Raw genomic sequence first — 23,421 nt, 5'->3', positions numbered from 1 at the left:
GAATGTGCGCTAAATGAAAACAGTGGGGAGAGCAGATATGGCGGGCTGTGGTGCCGGGGCAGTGGAAGCAGGCTGCGAATTGTGTTGACAATATAATGAATCCAGCAATATTCTGCTAAGAAAAATATGAGAACGGCGTGGGCCATTCTCAGAAAGGGCATTTTTAGCCGATTCTACCCAACTGCATTTTTGGAGTTGTTTCTCATCACGTACCTCATGAGGTTTGCCACGAACAATTATTCCTTGCTGAATCAACCAAGCGCATTGATCCAAATGCCATAAAATACAGTGCCGTACAGTACCATAGCTTCCCTAACCTTTTTTCTTTACTCATTAAAACAGGCACAAAGTCAGATTTGTTTACAAACTCCAATGACCGTGGAGGTTAGGAATATAATAATTTGTTTAACTGGTAAACTGAACTCATAATCAGAAAGAGAAGCACAGACTCATCGAAAGCATAGACATTCACCTTTTCTCACATTTAAATAAATTATGATGAAATAACTCTGCAAAGGTATTTCCTGTTTAATATATGCAGTACCTTCCTGGAAGACATTATACAGCTGAACCAATATACATGCTCTGCCTTAGAATATGATCTCTTCAGGGTACAGGATGGGATATGTAGTAAAAGTAATGCACACACATTTGTTATGTTAACTTAATCATTTTAAATGACATAGTCAGGAATATCACAGACAAAGCAGAGAGAAACTGCTGGAGGTTCTGAAGGGGAATTTCTCATCACATGTAGTGTTGGAAAATTTTTTATTTTTATTTATGTTTTAGTATGACTGGAAGGTTTTACAACAGCAGTTCTGCTGACAGTGAGAACTGCTGTTCTGTTCTTGATAAGCTGTGTGTTGTGGCTGCAGGATCCAAGCAGTCAAATGATGCTAAAGTTGGAGGTCCCAGCCCTGGAGGGGGCACTAACAGTGAGGAAGTGCCATTAATGTAGTCAGCTCTGCAGGGCTGTTGGATGCTGGATATTGTAGTTTTACTTCACTGTCACCCTTCAGTGGAATTTGATGTTGTGGTGATTTCAGTGAGTGCCACTACGAATAAACTGAGCTCAAGACGCATGTTGTACAGCCCATACATTAAAATGTTCCATCTTAATTTAACGTAGACAGAGGATAAAATGTACTCTGTCAGAGTACGCTTTATGTGCAGTGTAAAGTCATGTTTTATATCCTAAGTTGCTTTGACACAGAACATTTTACTGGGCAAATTCTCTGTAAAAACACTTTGAGATTTCCCGAACTAGTTACTAGAGGGCAAATCTACTATAGAATCACAGTAAGAGTGGCCATCTTCAGTTATTGCTGAGCAAATGCAATAACTCTAAAACAAGTGTAACACCACAGGTTAATGAAATGTGTAAAATTGTACCAGCATATCTGAAGGCTACTAAAGGGGATGGAGATGTAAGATTAAGGCTTTCTTTTGCCTGTCCGTCCCACACCTGCTTTACCTGTTATAATCATTTTATGCAGCTGCCTTCCTTCACAGAAGATGTCCTCGTTGCACCAGGCGATGGCTGCTGCGGTTTTATAGTTAATTTTAGCGGGTCACAGGTGCAAGTGCAGAATTTACACTGCCTCCTGTTCAGGTTCCAAGCCCAGGAATCTTCAGCAGCTGAAATCACAGCCCTCTCCTGAGGTAATCTGGACAAGCCATCGACTGACTGCCTGTGGGGATTTCAGCACAGCTACGCTAAACAGCTGGAGACTAGTTCTGTCCATCCAGGTATAGGGTTTCAGAGCTGGAGACACACTCAAACAAGACCTCTTTTATATCTTTAGATGAGCCTAAAGCTGCTTTTGGGAAGTGCCAATTCTGACATTTTTTTCCCTGCTGAAACCCGGAGACTGCTCCAGACCTCCCTCCCAGAAACGGTTCTGTTGAAGCAATCACCAGACTAGACCTGAGTGACAAAAAGCCATAAATGCAGCCCGTCTTACATCAAGCCTTTCTGTGGTGGTCCTGAGAAGCCACAACATGGACATCAGCTGCACAGCGCCATCTAGTGGCCCATGCAGGTACTTAAATGATTTGATAATCTTAAAGGGAACCCCACCTGTTAAGACTTGTTGGGCTTAATATGTTGGAAATGCCCTCAACTATGGATATATGTTGTCAAAACCACACAACAGATAGACGTGCAATGCACTTTGGTAAATGACGTAAAATGGCTGCACTGGAGGTTAACTCAATTGTTTTGTCCAGCAGTTGCGGTTATTAATAGTGAAAAATATCAATACAATGCCACAGAATTTGTGTGTGATGTGATACATGAGATATCTGTGAATAGGGTGGATTCAATAAACATCTTAGTGTATTATCACGTATTATCATCAGGTATTATGCATTTAAAGTATTATCACCAGTTTAAGCTCATATCATAACGTTATTATTGATCAACATTGTATATACAACATAGATCAATAACGTTACATCAATTAAATTAATGGGAATGATGGCACATTTCAGTTTCACCAAAAACGATAGTTCGATCCATATGGTCAAGTGACTTTGAACGGCTGCTGCTAGAAAGTGCAGCTCTTTACAGCAGGCAACTTTTCTATCTCTGTTGGCATAGACGAGCAGTCGAAAGCACAGACACCATCTCTGATGCCCTACCGTTGTCATCGTTTACATTTATTTGATGAGAGCTGTCCTCGGTGCTTTCCTACTGAGTCATGTCCCACTCTGGTTCAAATCAAAAAGGCTGGACAGAAGATACTCCCAATGCTGCTCAATGGACAAGAGCAATGGAGAGACCCCTTGCAAACATTTGCCGTCACTACCCAGAGTGCATTGCGACGGTTATAACAATGCCGAAGGGTTAAAAAAATAATTCAATAACTAAAATCTTTCATCTTGTTTTTATAATTATAATAGTTATATAGTTGAAGGCATTTACACCATATTCAGGCCTACAAGTCTTAACAGGCGGCGTTCTCTTGAACACAATCCAAAGGCACATTTAACACCTGAGGGCACAATTTAACTTTTTAAAAATATGTCATGTTTTAATGGTGAAATTGAATGCTATCTATTTTTAAAGTGATACAGTCTGAGTCGTGCGCCACAATTGCATTCCATTAAAATTCTGACTGTCCTAGTTAACATGAACCGTCTTATGTGATGACTCACAGGTGGCATTGTGCCCCCTGCCCCCGTAACAGATGCTCGTTTTCTGATGCACCGTCACTAGCTCTCCACCCAGACCCACATGAAAAAGAACACAACTTCTTCACAGCTTCTGAAGAGACACAGGCTAAGAACTCACCGAGGTGCAGTTGGCACACCGCTCACACTGCAACCTGTCTCGTGGCTCAAGAAGATGGGAGGTGGTCAGACGAAGCTTTTAAAACTACGTAATTCTCGAGGGGGGGAAAAATCCCGGAAAGAGAAAGCGGAGCGTCATTAAAAGCCCGCAGATTCAGGACGCGCGTAAAAATAGCCCAATGCAAACGGTGAGTATTTCAGCGTGCGCGCGCGTAGAGATCAAGGAAGAGAGCTGCCATTTCCTGGCACCTGGCAGCACAGCGGGCCCATCTGTGAGTGGCCGCACTGACACGGGGCAGCACGGGCCTCTGGGGAGAGATTGGCCTCCGCCGCTGGCACTGGCTGTCGGACAAGGTTCCGCACCACGTGAAAACATCCCTTCCCCTCTCGTTCCGGGGCACGAGGGAGAGGACAACACAGTCTGCTACACGACAACCAAAGGAGAAAGAAAGTATTTGCTTGTCTGACTTTCTTTTGTGATTGCAGGGTTTATCATGACTTCGGTGGCTATCTTCTGCACGGCCATTATTTTAGAACCAAAATATAAATGTGTTCTATTCACATTCAGTTCACTATATAGCCACGAAACACAATTATTTCTACCTCGAAAAGTTAAATATTTATTGGAAGGCCTCAAAAATATAGACTGAAAAATCAGCTTCTTCGAGGCCCTAATCAAAGGAGTCGAATAATACATAGGAAAAAGTGTTTAGTACCATATTGGAACCATAAAATCTATTTGACATTTCCCCAATCGTAATCTCATATTATAAACATTCTGCTGGACAGTCAAACGCTTGCATTATAGGCTTAGTCGCATTTGATTGGGGCCTTGGAGAAGCTGATTTTCCATATTTGGAGCAAGGCAACCAGTTAAATCCAAAGTAAAGAATGGTTCAACAAAAAGATGTTTAACTGCCAAAACATGAAAAATACAATTTTCTATTTCAGTGCGTGCCATTTGCCATTTGTACTGAACATTGACATTGCTACTGATTATTCCCATATACTATATAAATATTTCTGTAAGAGGTAGGGCTGTGTTTTATTTTATGTATACATCTGTGCTTGCACCCAGTAAGTGCTCACGTCAAGTAAGCACTGCTGTATACATATAGAAGACATTACGGCAGCAACATTTTAGCCATGAAGAGGACCAGGTTGCAATTATAATAGTTTCATTCCTGCCTTCCCCTGGAAAAGAATCATGTTTTTATAGCTCGGTAGACCATGCCAGTGATAAGGAATGCTGGAATCTGTATAATATATAACAATACAATGATGGAAGTCAGATAAAGGCTGTGTTAATATACTCTTGATGTTAAAGAATTTATTTAAACAACCATGTGACAAAATTTAGCTATTTTGTACAAACATTGTATTTTTGAAAAACATAATTAAACCTACTTTGGGCTAACAAACCTGTGTGTAAGAATTGGTTTAGATGTATGAATTTATAAATGTGTCAGTCCTGAAACAAACGTGTTTCTACTTCTCCAAATACTTAACTGCATAGGAACAATGTAAATTCTGCACTATGTCTTGACCGGTAGTGTCACTACGTTTTGACAATAGAAAGTAAATCACCACACTGAGTACAGTCCTCATTACCCTTCAACTTTTCTGACTGGGCTGTGTCAATGACAGACATTGTTTAATAAAATAAAAAGCACCACTAGAGGGCAGCATGTCTATATTTACATAAAAGTAGTAAGCAGAGATTTGTATGTTCCACACTTTCTGCTCTTGCTGACTGTTTCAACTTACTAATTTTGTTCTCGTCCATAATTGTTTTATTTGATGTCCTTATTATGGTCGATCAGTCACATTATTTGGTATCTTTGGCCAATATGCGTCAAGTGATAATTAACAAAAACATTATTTCCTGGAAGATAGAAGAACACAATTAAATGATTGGACGGTAACAATTCAAAAATATGAAACAACAATATAGAATTATATGTTTAATGCTGAAATATGTAGTATGCTAACAAATTATTGTGTATTGTGCAAACAGACATCCCACTCATTCACAATTGAATTAAAATTTACTGTTTAACTATAGAACAGACTAGGAAAGCCTATGTATGCCATTACCTAGCATAGCGGGAATGGAACACGTAAATCAATAAAGTAATGATGGCACGATGAATGAGGGGTCTCCACAATTCTGTAGTGAAAAAAACATCATTCTCAGAGTCGGCTGCTTATATGTTGCTGATTTGAGCAGAGAGAATGAACAACAAAATCCAAAATGAGCAGTCTACACAACAACCAGACCTGACATCTGCATTCTCACGCGTAAAATATGTTATCGTGGATGGAACGACAACGCTACTTTAAATAAATAAATAAATAAATAATCTATTTTTGGGTCGCTGTGATTGACAGGCTCACGTGAATTATGAATTGTCAGCGCTAATTCGTTGTGGACCCAACAGCTATACTGCTTCTAGCGCATTACCGAATAGCGATAACGGGGTGGGTCGTAAAGAAGAGAGAACAGTTCAGCCCAAATGCCAGGACAGTTTCAAGTTAATTTAATTAAAATGTCACATGGCCTGAATCATCATTGGCGTTAAAAGGTGTCCTATTTATTTACCTCAAACTGATCGGCATCACTGTGAATGGGCTTCGAGCCTTCGCAAAATTTTTGTAGGAGTGATAAAGGGAGAGCGAGAGCGAGAGGGAGGGGACGCGGAGAAGACGCGGAGAAAGAGGGTGTGGAGAACTCCGTGCTATTGTTAGGGATAGATACCCCTGTTGATACAAACACGCTTACCAGCGCGATGGGCGGATTTCACTATGAATGATGGTCTATTTGAGGAAAGACTGGTTCAGTTCCTCGAGATGGAGTTTTTATTTTGACAAAAAACACAGACCCGCGTCTTGCACCAGACCACTCACTTTCATTATGCAGATTTTCATGACATCACAAACATATACGAGGGTACCGTTGTAACGCAGCCATATGTAGGAGCCTCGGCTTTACACGGCTCGTTTTAAGGATGCTGAAATTATGCTCGCTATGTGAAACATCCACAGCGACACCGTGCAACTGCTGTAACGTAGATTAATTGTGGAGGATCTTGTTGCTTCCTCCTTATGTCACATGCACTGTGTGTATTTCTTTTGTGGCGCCGGAGCAGCTGAAGGGAGGCTGGAAACAAAACAATAGACCGAAATGCAGAGCTGTTCTTTGTAGCCAGCTAATAACACGGACGGAAACCCACGACTGGAAAACGAACAGCTGCGACCGGGGAACACAAGAATATGGAGGTGATCGTGCACTGATTTTGTTACAGACTGGATTTACTTGGCGTTAAAATATCCTCTGAAATCAACTGGGAGAAAATATGAATTCCGCTGAAGCAGCCGAGGAAGGACCTAACGATTCAGACACGGACGCGTTTTTCAAAACAGGTAGGATGATATCAAAAGCTGTGTTTAACCCCGAAACAACTTGTATCCGTTTGGCAGCCTTAAGTCATTGTACACATTGTGCGGAATTATGCACGACAAAGGATGTAGAACTCCCTGCATTAGTCCGTGCAGTAGGGTAGCGGAGCTCAACCATTGTTTGTGTCATTGTTGAACATCACCAGTGTCAGAATCTTTTCCATGCCCGCTAGGTTAAAAATCGGGTTATTCAAGGCTTCCTTCGGGAGACAAAGATATATAGAGAAGCATAAAGAAACTGGAAAACCCAGCCTTCTCAGTGGCATTACCAAACATACATATTCCGTGAGTTCGTACCACGAATGTTTTTTCTTATTCTTCTGTGTAACTAGATAAAACAAATACACAGTGGCATCATTATTTACACAATAACTGAAAAAAAACTAATAAACTAATGCATGCTATCTCCTGCCTCAGTTTGACAGTTGCATATTCTATTCACTCCGTGTCTACTAGCAGATTCGGGCACAATGTGGTGATAATAGCAAATTCTACACATTAGTATCTTGCTACAGTAAACTGTAAGATGGAGTACCACTTTTCAGATTCTCCAGACAATTAAGTCTTATTCTGTTCTAGGCCAATGTTTTAGTCCATACTACTCAACCCCGTTTAATATAGAACTTGTCATTTAAATGTGTAGTATGGCTCTCTGTGCTGTTGTCGGGCCCAATGTTATTACTAGCATCTTTACTGGTTGTTGTGTGAATGGTTTATTGGGTTTGAGGCTTGTAGCACAAGAAATCTTAAGCATCCACACTACGGTCTGTCTTATCAGGGTGTTACATCTGTCTGTAACGTCATGTCACGTATATTTCAGTTTTATAATGCTAATTTAAAATAACAATGCATTTATGGACACTGTCATTTTGTTGAGAAAAGTCAAATGGAAGACAGGAACCCCACAGAACCAGTGAAAGAGACGGAACAAAGAGGCGTGCCGGGCATCGCGGGGTATTTAATGCGAGGCCAGTCCACGGGTGACTGCGCCGTTGCTTGGGATGAGTGTGCCTACCCCGGGCAGTGGAGCTTTGTCCCACTATGGCACAGGGCTGCTTCAGGACAGGCTATGGCTCTCACCCCCCCCCCCCCCCCCCCCCCCCCCCCCCCCCCCACAAGCCTCCCGCTCCTATTACTCTGCCTCCCCCCCTTCCCATTCGCACCCCACCCTCCAGGCGTGCCGCCGCAAACCGGCGCTAACCGATGCGGCGTTAACTTCAGTGGCCGAATACCTGCGTTTCATCCAAAATGCATATACATTACAGATGTGAATCACAGATACGAAAGTGAGAAGCGGCTTTCCGCTGATTCAGATGGAAATATGATTTTTTCTATTTCTGATTTCATTAATAGGCTTCCTACAGAACAAGGAGTGGTTTGTGAGATCTGAATAAGGAAGGTCATATTTGAATGGTCTGTTCTTTACAGGAACCGGTGTCCTTGCACTGATTCCGACTCATTTGAGGGTGTGGGAGGGGGCTCATTTGTTGAACTCGGAGCAGATTTATGCAGGGAAAGAGGATGTTGATAGGAAAGAAGAATCAGAAAACATTGTCTCTGGAGTCAAGGTCTGTGCAGCTGGGCTGCTTTAAAAAAAAAAAAAAAAAACAATTCTGGTGGAACATAAATGACCAGATGGCAAGCCGCATTTTAAAAAAGCCAATGGCAAGGAGTGTGGCATTGCCATGGAGGGGCAGGGCTGGCCGTCTCCCGTGGTTCCCGGTCACCCGACGCGCTGATGCAGATTGGCGAGCGCTGTACCCCGGAGAAACGGGGCCGGGGCCCGCTCTGGGGCCCCCGCTTCTTCCGCGGCGCTAATCGGGAGCGGCTGTTTGCCCCACAAAGATATACATCACACGGCTGAACGAGCAGCCATCCATTCATAACGGCGCGCTGAAAGCCGGGGTAAAGTGCTCGTATGTGCCCGGCGCTGCCAGAGATACCCCCGGCCTGCCTATTCAGGGCTCGGGGGTGGATTAACCTCCAATACAAACTTTAATTCCCTCCCCCCCCGATTGTAGTGTTTAGCCACACTTGCACACGCGGCCTTTGGGCCTGCCCTCCAGGCTTGTCATTCATACAGAGCTCAGCCCTGAGAATGGCGGATTTGCCCTTTCCTCCGGGGCGCGCTGCTATTGGCCAGAGTGAGCGGCGGCTATTATCGCAGGCCGTGCAGATGGGCCTACCGCTACCGCTACTGCTGTTTTTTGTTTTTGTTTTTTAGCCTTAGTGGCGCGCTAAGTCTTTGCATCCTCGGCCCGGGTAATAACTCCAGGGAGATTGGCAGCGGCCGGCTCCCGGATCGATATCTGGGTTGCCTCAGCCCCCCGCTGTCTTCGGGAGGCTTTTCCCGCTGAGTGATGCGCGGCCCAGTGAAATCTGGCAACCCGGCGGCGGAAGCCGACTGGGTCTCTTGGCAAAGTGTTTACAAGGAGCTCATTAACCTAATGAATTCATTACGTGATTAGACTTTTGGCCGAAGGCGGTTTTCCCTGCATCATCGCAAAGTCGACCTCGCGCTGAGGGCGGAGCGCGAGAGTGGGCGTCGGGGTCCTGTGATGTTTTCGATGGGGTGTGTCTCTTCGGTGCGGGGTTCGTTCATAATTGAGACGCAGGACCCCCCCCCCCCGGTGCCAGCCATGGCTGTGGATTCAGTGACACATTGTGAGGGCTCCTCAGTGTGTTGGTTCAGCTGGTTTGGTTTTCGTGCCCCTGAGGAGCCGGTCTGTGTGGTGACCTCAACTTTCAGACCCCAGTGCTGCTTGTGATAAGAGAGGACGCCATTTCTCCGGTACCCGCACATGTGTGTTCACTCTACATTTTATTTGTCTTATTAGTCATTTAAAGCAAGCCCAAGTTGCCCAGGTTACATCATTCTAAATCCTGGTACTTTAAAAAAAAAAAAATGAAAACAAGACTAGTTGAAGGTAGATGACTTAATATGGACACCAGGGTGTGACAGATGTTGCTGCACATGTGGTTACTTGGAGGCTTTCTGTCTCAGTGACGGTGTCTGTGTGATGTGTGTGACTCTGCGGTGTGAGCAGGGGAGAGTGAGAGTCCTGCGTGCCTACGTGCAGACCAGTCCAGGGAGAAGCAGTCCCTAAGTGCTCCCTTTATGGGGATTCCCTCTGTCTCATTTACTTTAGTCTGTTGTTTTGTCTGTGGGCTCCTCAGGGTGCTAATCTCGCTAGCTCCCTTTGCGTCGCTGGGTTTTTCGGCAAAGTGGTGCAGGGTGAAACGGCGTCTCCCGGGCACATCGGCGGCGCGGTACGCGGGCGAGGGATCGCGGACGCCGTTCCGAAATCGGCGCGGTCGCCCGGGAGACGCCGCGGATGGAGAACGCCGCAGATCGAGCGCGTTCCTCTCCAGCAGGGCCGCGAGGCAGGCTCCAGCGAGACGGGCCTTGGCTTTGGGCCCACGCTGGGCGAGCAAAGCCCCGCCCCCTCCTGGTACCGCGACGGCTGCTCCGCGAACCGTGGCCCTGCTGCTTGAAACCGGGAAAAGGGGGGTGGGGGTTTGGGAAGGGGGTGGGAGGGGGGGCGCAGGGACAGAACAATAGGACCCGATTCCCCACTGTCACCCCCGGAACAATGGCACTGCCGACGCCACTCCCCCCCACCCCCCTGGTGGGAGCGTGCTCAGTCTGCGCCGCACCACGGGCCTGGCAGATGGCTAATTGGACAGCAGAAAGCACCGAGGTAACTGGGGAGAGAGTGAGGGAAGATTTGTGGGGATTATTGAGTCATGATCTGACACAGAGGAGTGGGGGAACGGGGAAGTCCCTCTCTCTTAAAAAGCAGCAGTCTGGAACTCCTTAAAGTCTAACCATATGCCACTTTTGTGGAAGGGGGTAGTTAGGCTGGGAGGGTAATGGAGTTGGATCTTATTAGCTGAGCTAGCTCATCCATTACTACAACGAAGGCTTTTAGAGAAATTGATAAAACTGCTCCCGCAGGACATACGTGTATTCAGCATTACTGCTCGTCCCCTGGAAATCCGTTTTTATTTTTATAATGTCGTGATTGAAATTTTTTGCGCATTTTATAGCCGAATGTGTACGTTTATAACGCACGCACAATGACTTCATAAAGGCTTATTGCTGTGGTTGTGGGGCGAGAGGAAACTCAGTCTCTTTGCTTTACTCTCAGTCGAAACAGTGCAGCAGATGTGGCTGAATTTTTAAGTGATGGGTAGTTGACAAGAAGGGAAATGTCTAGGTGCTAAAAAAGGCTATCCGATAACAAAAACACAAAGGGAGAGCAGCCTCTGATTTGCAGCAAACATTTATTGGAGTAAGGAAGGCGTGTAACTCAAAGAGTTTATATGAGTGTGGCCACTCAAAAAGCAGGTCACAGCTGACTAGCACTGGCTAGTAATGTGCAGGAGCTGGAAACGAGGCTAATCTCTTCATTGTATTTTTGAGTGTTTTCAAAGGGTGCGTCTAGCTGTGACCTCATGATTCACGCCTGGCGTGCTTCTCCTTATAGTTTGAGTGCTGTGGATGTTTTATGGAACCAGGGCAGGTTTCTTACTGTGTGTGCATTTCTCTTGAGGATTCGTGTTTCAACAGTTTAATTTGGACTCATTTAAATCTGGGTTTAAAACATGATCACCAGTTCATTCTTAATATTGTCAGCGATTAATCAGCATTGTAATTGTTTGACGCCGCTCACCTTAATTATTAAAGACAAGCCTCAATTATTTCTCAGTGAAGCAGATACAGGGAGGGCAGCTGTGTGATTTGTACTGCTGCGTTACCAAAATTTGTCCAAGGTGGCTGTGCGAGCTCAGCTCTTTGAACTTTGAACTGTGTTTATAAAACACAGGAAGTGTAAATCTGCTGAGACTTCCTGCTTTAGCCTCTCTATGAATGATTCCATGTCCCCCGTATAAACTCAAATTGGCATAATCCACAAGGGCCTTGCAGGTTGTAGGGAACTCTGTGGCAAGCCTTCATGATGTTCATGCGTAGTGAAGATTATAGCAATACAGGCTTCAAAAGAAGACAAGGAGCATGGCTAAAGTCTCGATAATGTGTGTTCCAATTGTTGGCATTAGAATTAAACAGATTTCAGAGCTTAATGCACCACAGACCTGGACTAGAATGCACTTGAAAATAAATAAATAAATAAAGGGTCTATAGGGTCCCCAAAATGAGTCATAAAGATTAAAGGACTGGGTTTGTAACCACAAGGTTATAGATTTAGTGCCCAGATGCTGTGCTCTTCATGAAGGAAGTAAACCTGAATTTCTTCAGTGAGCAAGGTTTAAGATGTGCTTCTGCCAATCGAACAAAGAATGATGTGACCGAGATTCGTGATTGGTGAATAATACCGGTTTTCCGAGTCTTTTCATTCCCAGTTAACGGTGGGCTTACAGCAAAAGGACAAACATGCGGGGTTTTCCCAGCGCTTCCATTGTTTTTTGACCTTATAAAGATCATATGGTCGTACGCCAATAGCTATTGATCTTCGACGCAGCTCCTCCGTTTGAGCAGATGGAGCCAATGAGAGGCCTCGTGTTATAATGACAAGGCGGCGCAGAGTCAGGAGTAAACTCATTACACCGGGGTCAAGCGTGCCGTTGCCCCTTCTAAAAGTCCAATTAGCCACTCATACCATTAGTGTGAGGACCGGGGGGAGATGACTCTTGAACGGGGGGGGGGGGGGGGGTATAAGGGCCCAGGCTCGTAAGTCAAGCGCAGCGCTGCTGAGTGTGTAAAGATTACAGGCTCCGGTCTGAGCGCCTCTTACTCGCTGTTTGTAAGTGTTCCTCCGGGGGGAAGGGCTGCTGCTGGCTGATCTGCGCTGGCCAACATGGTGACTCAGGACTGAGGTCACTGGGGTGGCAAGATCTGGGGACACACCTCTCCCCTTAGAGAGAGCGAGAGAGAGAGAGGGAAAGGAAGGAAGGAAGGGAGGGAGAGAGAGGGAGCGAGGGAGGGACGGCGAGGGAGAGAGAGAGTGACAGAAAGAGGGAGAGAGGGAGAGATGGTTGGGGAGAGAGACAGAGAGAGATGGAGGGATGATGAGGTAGAGAGATAGGGAGGGAGAGAGAAAAAGAGAACGAGAAAGTGGGAGAGAAAGAGGGATTCAGTATGAAGAGGGGGAAGCTAAGAGGCTTCTTAGAGTCCAGGGCTCAAGGCAGTCTCCTCTGATGGCAGCCTGTATTACTGGTGGGAACAGGAAGTCTTAGGGGTAATAACGTTGAGTACAAAGCTGCTTCGATATGAAGGCTAAATGGAATTGGAGATACTAATGTTATTGCAATGAAAAGCTTAGCTTGCTCTTTTTCTGTGCTGTAATAATAATAAGCAAGGCATCCTTATCCCTGACTGGGGTGGTCTGTCAGAGGTGGAGCTTCTAATGCCCATCAACATAAGGGGGGTGGGGTTGGGGGGGGTGGCAGTGACTCAGAGTCAACCACAATGTCACATGGGATAGAGTGTGAGAGCGCCCTTCAATATTTAATGTCCTGTTTGCTTCGGTCCCGGTGTATTCCTGCTGTGTTCACTGATATGTGAAGTAAAAAGCTTCACGCTTTGGGCCATGATGCACTGCACACGGAGCGCCATGAAAATGAGGGGGTATTTATGTTAACCACATCAGTGCTTTTTTTTTCTCTTGTGCGTGAGCGTATTTCATGCAATTCACAAGGGGATGCTTACTTACTCTGTAAATATACTATAACAGACCCCAAAGGTAACGCTTGCTTACATTTGGTGCTCAGAGTTAAAGATGAACCACACAGAGGTTGGATTGAATTCCATTGCTGTCGGTGTTTTGTCTTGTTTAGGGGTGCGCAGAGGTCAAGTTTAGCACAGTGCCAAGACACTGAGAAATGGCCAAACCCTCCTCCCTAAAATTCAGGTTGCATGTCCTGGAACCCTGCGTCTCCCACAGTCTGTGCCTTAGCACGCAGTAGCGTGCAGTAGGGCGTGCAGTAGGGCGGTCTGAACGCAAGGTCGTTTACACGCCCTGTGGCGCGTGCGTTCATGGTACAGAGCCAGAGGGGCGACAGACGCACTGCGGAGGGGCGGCGACCTCGGGGGTTAAACTTCGCTCCTGAACGGCGGGGCCGGACCGCGCGGTGGAGTGGAGAGGGGGCGGCTCACGCTGCGTCCAGCATGCGTCCTGGAGCGCGGGGGGGGGGGGGGGGGGGGGCGGGGGCGAGGCACGGACGCCGTCACGCTCCGGCGAGGGCTGCCGCGCCAATGCTTTCCGAGCGGCGTGTTTCGCCGGAGCCCAAGCGCGGAGGAGGCGAGGGTGGGGGGGGCGGAGAAAAACACAGCGCGAGAGGACCCCGGGAGAGGCGAGAGACCGTTTTCGCTCCCCTCGCCCCGCTCCTCCGGGCCGATCCCGCTGACAAAATGGAGGGCGGAGAGGTCAAGTTTAAAGACGCTTTTAGGCTGAGTTGTGTCAGCCTGTAATTTCAGCCCTCCATCGTCTGTGTGTTTTTTTTTTTTTTTTAACCCTCCGGAGCGATGCTTTTCGCGCGCGGTTCCGCCGAATGCAGACCGTATTAAATAGGTGACAAGTGAAGCGCTAGGGACGCGTGCCAAGTAGCCGAGGGCGAGGGTACAAGCAAGGCGATAGCGGAGATGGGAGTGAAACGACACGCGTCGTCTCCAACCGCTGCGGTCTCAGGACTGCGATTACGGTCCCGTTACTGTGACGACCAGCCCGAGCGGCGAGGAGGCGGTGCTTTCCCGGAGACCCCCCCCCCCCCCCCCGCGCGCGCCGCTCCGAACGGCGAATGAAAAAAAGCCATTGTTCGGGCCTCGGCCTCAGCCGTGGAAAGCATTAAAATTATATAGCGCGGCTCCCTAATTTCACTCCCCAGGGGGAAAAGACGAAATAATGGAATCATTGTCCGTGCTGAGCTTACAAATTCCCATTTTGGATTAGTTTACTTAATCCAAACCATCCGGCGTCGTTATTATTTATTTATTTTTCTTAAGGTTTATAACGGCCCGTTCTCACGGAACGGAAAGCGTCTTTTTCTCTCGATCGGGGGAGTTGGCGGTTGCGCGGCGACGCGGCCCCCGTCCTGTCGCTTCGTGCGTCTTTATGAGTTCGGGAGCTTCGTGAGCCTCCCCGGGAACGGCCGTCCGGGACGAGACGAAGACGAAGACGAAGACGAGGAAGGCTCTCGCGACGCGCCCGCCTTATTAATGGCCCATCCTCGGCACCGCGTTTGATGTGAAACCGCGCCGTGTAAATGTACCGAGCGCTTCGGTCCCCACGGCTCGCTCTCTCTCTCTCTGATGTGGACCGGGGTGCTGTTCCTCATTTGCTTGGGGGGTGGTGGTGGGGATGTGGGAGCGGGGGGGGGGGGGGGGTGGAAAGGGAACAGAGGGGGGGAATGAGCTCATTGATGAGCAGGCTTCTCTCCGCGGGCCCGTTCTCCCTGTTTTATTAGCGCACGGCGGCGGAACGAGTTCTCCTGGCCCGGGCCGGAGGCCGAGCGGTGCGTCACACGTGGAAGCGGCCCCTGCGCTAGGCCCAGCGGGGAGCGCGTGTGCGCCGTAAATCGCTTCGTTGCCTGCGATTACAAGCGCGCACGGCACGGCGCGTCCCCTAATATCTCCCTTATATCGGCGCGCTCGCTCTACATAGTTCCTCGCTGCACAATTCCACCGTGGGACCGTTTAGCTCAGCGAGAGTAAAGCAGGAGAGGGAGTTAGTGACTAATAGCATCTACCGACAGAGAGCCCTCTCGAAAAAATCCGGGTCTGTGGCATCTGGCACCCACTTCCACCGATGTGTTGGTCCGTGACACCGGCCGTCCAATGAATGAATCATTTTCTGAGTGGGATTCTCTGACCTGGTTTCTGGTACTAGGCTTTAACCCTTTCAGGTGTGAGATCACAAACACGCGATTAGAATGTTCTTAACTGAACATTCTAAATGGTGATGTCACAATCAGTACTGCTAATTAAAAGCAGCAGAGTTCTAGAACACTGACTTTTTTTTTTACACTAGAAATTCCAAAAAAAAAAACAAAAAAAAGAAAACTCTCCTGTGGTTAATGAGAGCTGGAGAAACGTGCGGACTGCCGCTGAGCGTGAGCGGAGCGGAGCGCTGGGGAGAACATTCCGGGTCTTCGCGGTTGAGTTATCCGCCCCGAAGCTGCCGATGCAGCTGCCGAAAGCCACGCTGCGCTGCGGCGCTGCGCAGAGGAGCCTGTGGCCCAGGCGCAAGGCGGAGAGAGCTGCGCTCTGTGGGGGGGGGGAACTCTGAGTAAGAGCTCTGAGATACATTAGCAGGTAGAGTTATGCGTGTCTGCCTCACAGAGCTCGGCGAACCGCTGGAGCATATTGGAGGAGGGTTTTTAGCAATGTCACCGACCGTATGTCTGGAAGATGGAATTACAGACGCTCAGGGATTACAGTTGCACTCCCGAAGAGTGCGTGGCCAAATTCAGCGCCTCTGACTACTAATACCCATATATGTGACCTTACTGGAAACATCTGGAGAAACGGTTCATTGGGGAACGTTCAGATCATCACAGCTGTACAAAAGACCTTAGTCCCATGTAGAAAAACGACAGAGGGAATTGGGGCGCTACCATTAACGGCTGCCTCTACAGACAAGTGAAGGGCGGTTAGACTGTTTATAACCTGAGGCCGAATCCTCTGACATTCTGTAGTAGAACACTTTTTTTTTTTTACTTTACTTTAGGATTGCATGGATTTATCACTGGACAGAAACTTGTGAGGAAAAACTGTTCTTCGTTGTCTGGTCTGGGATTTTTTTAGTGCCTTATGGTGTTTTTCGGTGAGGTGGCAGATGAGGTCCTCTCACTGCGGCTCGAGCGCGGTAACAACGTTTGCCGGTTTGGTGAACCCCCGCAGCTGCCGGATTAAGGAACACGGCACAAGCCTGGCGAAGGCCGTGCCAAGGTAAACAACATCCTCTAAACGCAGGAGGTCCGAGCACGGGCGGTAACGTGAGTCAGGCGAGATTTAAGGGAGCTTTGACCTGTGGTTTTTCTGTCTAATTCAGTCTGTCGGACTGAGCGGCTCAGCCCCTCCTCTAAATCAAAGCTGTGATGTAAGTGTTCGGTAATGCTGACAAAAGGCAACAAGGTATCAGAATGACATAATTCACTCTCCCCCAGCCATTAGGTATATTGCTTTAGATGGGAGCCAGGGAGAAGGACACTCTTTGTTATCTAGCCAGTGACTCTGTTTTCCTTCCCTATTTACTTAATTCGTGGAATCTGGTTTGTCAGTGTGCTAATTTCCCAGTTTGCGGTAACGAGATGATCAATTACCTCGACACCGTGAAGAAACCAGTGGGATGACTGCTTAACGAGAGCTAATTACTAATCTCATTGTACAGCCTGGGCTGACATCTTGTGACTGTTGGACAAATTACAGGCTGGTGGGTGCACCAGAGGCACCATCACTCCTTAACCCAAGCGAATGAACGGGGCTACGATTAGGGAACGCATGAAGGCACACAGCTGCATTCTGTGAGCTAAGTAGCATGACTGCATGGACACCATAATTCAATTTGGCAATATGGGAGAAAATAAAGCACACAAATAAGTCATGTTACATGTTATACATATTATGATTTAATTTTTTTAAACATTTGTTTTCCACACTAAGAAGTTTAAGCTAATTGAGTGTGAATGTGTGTTTTGGGTGTGTGTGTGCATGCGTGTGTGTGTGTGTGTGTGTGTGTGTGTGTGTGTTTGTGTGAGGAAGACGAGAGGGAGAAGGAGAGGGAGAGAGAGAGAGGGAGTGGGAGTGGGAGAGAGAGTGAGAGAGAGTGGGAGAGGGAGAAGGAGAGATCACATGCTGGTTTTTCACATTCAGAAATGGCAGTAAAACCATCCTGCTGTTCTTTCTTTTTCCTGTGAGCTTGAATGCCCCTTAGCAGCTGCAGAAGCGAGCCAGAAAACGGTCTGTCGAAAAATGGGTAATGGGCGATTGTGGTTTCTCAGCTCCACTGGTTAAACTCAGTAAGAGGCTTGTGTGGATGTGAAGCCCCTTCCCGCTGATACTGCGTTCCGCGGTTTAAGAGGGCTGGACGGCGCTGGCGTGTGCGTAGCGTGGACGGCCGGAAAATGCAGCGTAGCCGCTGACTCTCTGTATGAAGGGCTTCATTTTCCCCCAGTCCTCCTGGCCAAGATGAGGGAGAAAGCATTCCTGTTAGCCCTGCCGCTAGTAAAGCTGTACTGCACTGCACAGCAGCGTTCCCATCCCCTTGTGGGCCAACATCACGCTACTAAATACCTCTAACACGGTAGCTATTTTCCCATTCTTTTCCCCTTGAATGAAAATCACACCCTTCACAACTGCACTTTTTAATGGGGCTTGGAACAGTGTTAGCTGAGTAAGCTGTGTTATTTAGAGGTATTTTTGACTTGTGCAAATTGTGTTTAAAAGCAATGTCACTGGCAATTGAAGCGGTGCTTCTAATTGGGTCGGCTGTATCTCAGCTTTCTTGCGGTTATTCTTGGTACAGGCAGATCCGTAGTAGAAAATGGGCTCTAGACCTTAAACCACAATTGACTAAACAGATTGTGTAAAAGGTGCATCTGTAGTAGATGCTGGTCTGAAATACCCTCATTGCTGAAACCAAAAAAATACAAAAAAACAAAAAACAAACTCGGCTCACTAACCAGTGTGGGTAAAACAGAGGCAGAAAATTAATAATTTATCATTACATTTCAAATATGAACAGAATTGGTTACGCTGGTCAGTCTGGGTTCCCTGTGGTTCATTTTACATCACTTGGTTAAAGATGATAAGTTTCAGTAAATTATGACACTTAACAGCTGTGAACTGATTAATCAATTAGCATGTCATATTTGGGAATAGACCCTTCTGTAGTCTGATTCCACAGAGTATTGTAATTCAGATTTTTATTCAGAGTTTTAATGTACATTCAGTCCAAGTTGAGGTTGGGGCTCCAACAGCAATCTTCAAGTTCAAGGAAACTCAGAGCTTTGAGTTGCAATGGGCAACTTTTTTCAAAACAGCAGCACTTCCTAGAAACAGGTAGGTTCCTGCAAAGCTCTGATTTTTACATAAGCATTAGTTTTGGGTAGCAGTGGTCTTTATACAAGGTGACTTATAGTGTGTATTTTACATATTTATACAGGTGGAAATTTTCTGAGGCAATTCAGCTATATTGCCTTGCTCAAGGGTACCATAGCGTGGTCCCAGCTGCATTTCAGACCTGCAGTTTTCTGGCCTCAAAGCACTGTTCCCTTACCCACAATGCATTGCTGCCCTGCTCTCACAACTGAAAACAGCAGCTGTTTGGAGAAATAAATATTTCACCTATTTCCTGTTCAGAACAAAAAACCTTTTTAAAAGCATAGTCTACAGTATATTGTGCCTGTTATTATTGTATGATCCTATGTTTCCTCTTTATAATTTGTTCTTTTCTGCAAAAACTTGGAAGAATCAGTTGGGCAGTCGGGCAGCAGTGCTGCGTATTTGAATCTTAGATGAGACCTGGCTGAGTGAAGCACTCATCCCATAATGCATTGCATCTGTAAACAACCAAGTTTGTGTCTGTATCTGGATGTTGTGAAATGAACTATGCACAGTATGTTGTTTTGGTTAAGCCCATCACCTTAGAAAATAAATCTTGGTCGTCAGTTTTCAGTGTTTTTCGATAGTATATTTGTTTCCCTAGTTAAAAAAAAAAGTTCCCTGGGTATTTTACACAATTCAAAATAAACTGCTGCTTAACACATAGCTCATGCTTCTGGATTGACCAGTTTGTCCCATAATATGATGGGATTTAATGCTGGCAGCGTAATGATTTTCCACTGTTATCTGATTGGGCACAAGTCCTTCTCAGGACCTCGTATTACGTAGGATAAGGTAACACTCCCAGGCCTTCCCACTGATTTTGGGGGGGATTTTGAATCATTCCAGGCCCAAACAGAAAGGGTAGAGTCACTAGCACTGGCAATTCTTCTAAATGGCCTTTACTTACTGTGGAGTTCATTTTTACATGACCAGAATATGATCTGTAATTACCAAATGTGATATAGGTTAGCACGCAAAAGTCACCTCAATCCTTTCTCTTGGGAAGGTGAAAATATGCGAGCTGTTTTTTCCCCTGTCAAACGGCTGCAGTAATGACTGCAGGATGTTATCCAGTTCTGAGATCCTAATAGAGATCTTTCAGTCAGGTACTCTATAAAGATGAATGGTAGGTTTTGGAAAACATCTCCAGGTCACTGCGGTTTAATGAGCTTTTCCTCTCAGGGTCAAGCACTGACGGGAAAAGCAGTTACTTGGAAAGAGCATGTTTTGTAAAGAGCAAAAAAAAAAAGAAGAAACCATTGAAACTTATCTAAATGATGCATTGATATGAAGAGCAGATGTCCCGACTGTCCTGATTTAGCCCAATTCTTATTGGGGGACAGTTTCTGCTGGAGTGCGGTGGGATTAAAGAGTTTCATTGGCCAGTCAAAGGGATGGGGAGGAGTCCTCAGAAAGGTGCTTCCTCGTGTCTGGTGTACACAGTACGCTCGCTACCCGGTTCCAACACTGAATGCCTTGGTGTTGTGGCTTTCAGTCTAACAAGTCACCTGGGACTCAACTTTCCCAAATAAAAACAGATGGTTTGAGGTGGTAATTTGAGGTACTACCTAGCTAGCTGTTCGTCGGGATGTGTGAGCAGCCATGTTTTTTTTTTCACGTACATTTGCATATCCATCAAAACAGCAATCAAGGTGTAATGCAGCAGACAGCTGGTGTCTGTCTGTTTAGTTGTAAGCCGGCTAACTCGCTCTCGCTGCGTTTGAAATGAAACGGCAGTGATGGATTTGACACTGCGAGTCATGAATATTTTTTATTTTCCCTCAGTGTGATTAGTGGATCGCTTCTGCCTCTGGCTTGATGTCGTTTTGATCTCCGCAATCACAATCCGTCACATCTCACTCTGATCCAGTCACGAAAAGTCAGGTTAATGGAGAGAAGCAATCAGAGCGCAGATACAGTAAACTGTAGAGGAGCCATAGACACCTTATGCCATTACGTCATCTGCGAGCAGTCGCGTCTTCTGGTGTATATTACACCGCTTCACAGATTGTAGAACTGTGTAAAGTGTTTCTGTTTTCTTCCAGGCTGTCAGCCATTTTGAATAAGCTGGTAGCGCCCCCAGGCCCTGTAGTACTGAAGCAGATACATTGCCACAACACACTGAGCTTTGATTGCAGGTTGTCCTCACAGATGGCATTCATAGTCGTTGAGCACATCCACGCACTATAGAGCCCAAAGGCATCGTTTCTGTACCAGATCTAACCAGGGAAAACAGAGCCCATTGCTGTCTGAGACCATTTAAAAGCTGTCGCCGCGGCAATGGGCAGATTGTAATTAGAGCCATTCTTTCACCTCTATAGAGACTCATTTTACTGTGGATAAGGATGCCTCCTCTGTCTGCTTCCTCACCATAGACGCTATTAGTCTTCTGAGCCCTCTGCGTGAATGACATTAAATTACATTACAGGCATTTCGCTGACGCTCTTATCCAGAGCGACTTACAAAGTTTTTACATAGCATTTCCATTGCATCCAATTATACAGCTGGATATATACTGAAGCAATGCAGGTTAAGTACTGTGCACAAGGGTGCAATGTCCTACCCAAACTGGTGATCTTTAGGTTAAGACCTGTTCCTTACCCACTATACTACACTGCCACCCTCAGCATTGTTCACGGCTGCATGTTTGCTGGCTCTCTGCGAGCCCCAGTAGCCCACGGCCCAAACCAGTGCCGCTGTGGGAACCGGGGAGCCACAGAGCCGGTTTTTACGTGACTGATTTCAGAGTGACATCGTGCCACCGCTGGTGGTGTTGGGGTTAATGAAGCTGGTCTTTTCTGTGCCACATTTCTTAAAGGAAAATTAAGATTTATCTGAAATAACGCAATCTGGCATGTTACCCTGCAGGAAGCTAAATATAGCTAAATGAAAAATGCATTATTGTAAAGATGGCCTATGATAATATAAACAATATATACATTTACATTATGGGAGGCAAGGCTGGGAGAAGACTTTCCTTATTTGACTTTGCTACTGTGCTGCTCAGTGGGGATTTTAGGAGTCTTAACCTCTTGCCTGCAGTCACAAGTCTCATTTGCAGGTGACAGATGAAGCAGTGCCAGTCTGAAGCCTTGTCTGTCCAGTCAGACTTATGTCAGACTTTTATGTGTGGCCGGTATCGATTCCCGTCTGAACCTAGCCCAACATAAATCTGCACTTCCAATGCGCTCTTCAGTGACCGGCACCAAAGCAAGCTGTGTCTTGTTGAAAAGCTGTGAGTTTATTTGCTTTCGAAAAACTTCAGCAATGTGCTGTGGAAACATTGGATGAAACTTCTCACTCTCACTCACAGTCAATTACTGAAAAATGTTCGCTATGCCATCTCCCAAATGAAAGCAGCAAAATATATTCCAACAAAACTCCAAGCAGCGGGGAAGGAAATTTTACTCTCGATACAGATGTTCAGCTTTTCGCTCTAATTGTTTACTGTGCAGTTTATTCGGTCATTTATTCTAAATGTACCTGCAACTGCAAAGCAGTACGTTTCAACAGTGTACTTTTTCTTTCTTTTCCTGTTGTGCTGAGACGTATGAAACACGGCCGGTTTTTGCTCTCTGCGTTGGGTTTGTGCCTTCTCCAGGCGGTCTCCGTAATTACAGCTGACACACAAACCGCGAGAGGGAAACGTGAAGGACAATCGAAAAGCCTTGTTTCTGACATGGCTGGGTGTTTGGAAATGCGCGAGGGTGACTGTTTGATGACAGGAGATTGATGGCTTTGCATTATGGAAGCTCTTTAGAGAATGGTCTTTTTTTTTTGCATGTGCGCTACGCCGCGAGCGCTGCCTAGCAACGGAGCCTCCGAGGACCCGATGTGTCGAGGCTCGTGTGACCCGTCAGCTTCCCGATGAGCACGCTGCTGGCTACGGTGTCCGCGTGCGCTTTTTTTAAAAACGGAAAACCTAAAAACCAAAAACATCGTTTGTCGTTGACACTCGGGCTGGAAATGGAAATTCACACCTCCAAACCGGAGATGCCTATCCCAGCATGCCCCGCTTGCTCCCATTGCCAGGGACGGCCACTGCCTTTCGAAGAGTCGAGATCTGCACGAAGGCTCAAGTGAAATGTGGGAAGCGGCGAAAAAATTTGCGCTGGTGGCAAAAAAAATCGAGGAACCGCCAACCGCTTTCTACCCAGAGTACAGTACATGCAGAGCCTATTGACGCTAGGCTCCCTACTGAGTGAACCACATCCCTCCCGGTCTTGCCCAACCCCATTAAACCTGGTCTTGTTCCAGAAACTTCACACTGCAGCAGGAGGCTTTCTGGAAGCTCCACTGCTGTGTTATTTACACACTGTCCCGAGACTAGCTGCGAGAGGTACAGTAAGGCCTGTAGAGGGACTGAGATGATGACTGTGAGGTTTGGATGTTCCTCTGGCCGTGGGGAGTGTGGGTAGGGCTGTAGTCTTAATTAAGTGGAGGTTAATTTTCATTTCGATGTGTGAAGGTGGGGTAGGAGGCCTTGTAAACTGGGGTCTGCCCTCGCATAATGTGGAGGCTACCACACTCACCTTCCTTCGTTCTGCTGCTGTCTTGCTGTTTGTTTTTCTGTGTGTGGGGGTGTGGTGTTTGAGATTCCC

General features: G+C 46.6%; 1 protein-coding gene across 3 annotated transcripts in view; it reads left to right on the top strand.

The window, feature by feature from the left end:
* Nucleotides 1-5,959: 5,959 nt before the first annotated feature.
* kalrna (kalirin RhoGEF kinase a) overlaps nucleotides 5,960-23,421 on the top strand; it is a 164,394-nt gene continuing 146,932 nt past the window's right edge. Inside the window, exon 1 of one of the 3 annotated variants that reach the window (XM_035393034.1) lies at nucleotides 5,960-6,720. In XM_035393034.1, coding sequence (XP_035248925.1) covers nucleotides 6,654-6,720 — 67 coding nt within the window. In that variant the 5' untranslated portion in view covers nucleotides 5,960-6,653. The remainder of the gene's footprint in view (nucleotides 6,721-23,421) is intronic. The other 2 variants (XM_035393036.1, XM_035393038.1) reach the window with 2 other exon arrangements.

The sequence above is a fragment of the Anguilla anguilla genome, chromosome 15 (genome assembly GCF_013347855.1).
Source record: "Anguilla anguilla isolate fAngAng1 chromosome 15, fAngAng1.pri, whole genome shotgun sequence".
NCBI classification, from domain to species: domain Eukaryota; kingdom Metazoa; phylum Chordata; class Actinopteri; order Anguilliformes; family Anguillidae; genus Anguilla; species Anguilla anguilla.
The sequence above is the reverse complement of the archived record's forward strand: the minus strand, read 5'-3'. Positions and strand labels throughout refer to the sequence as shown.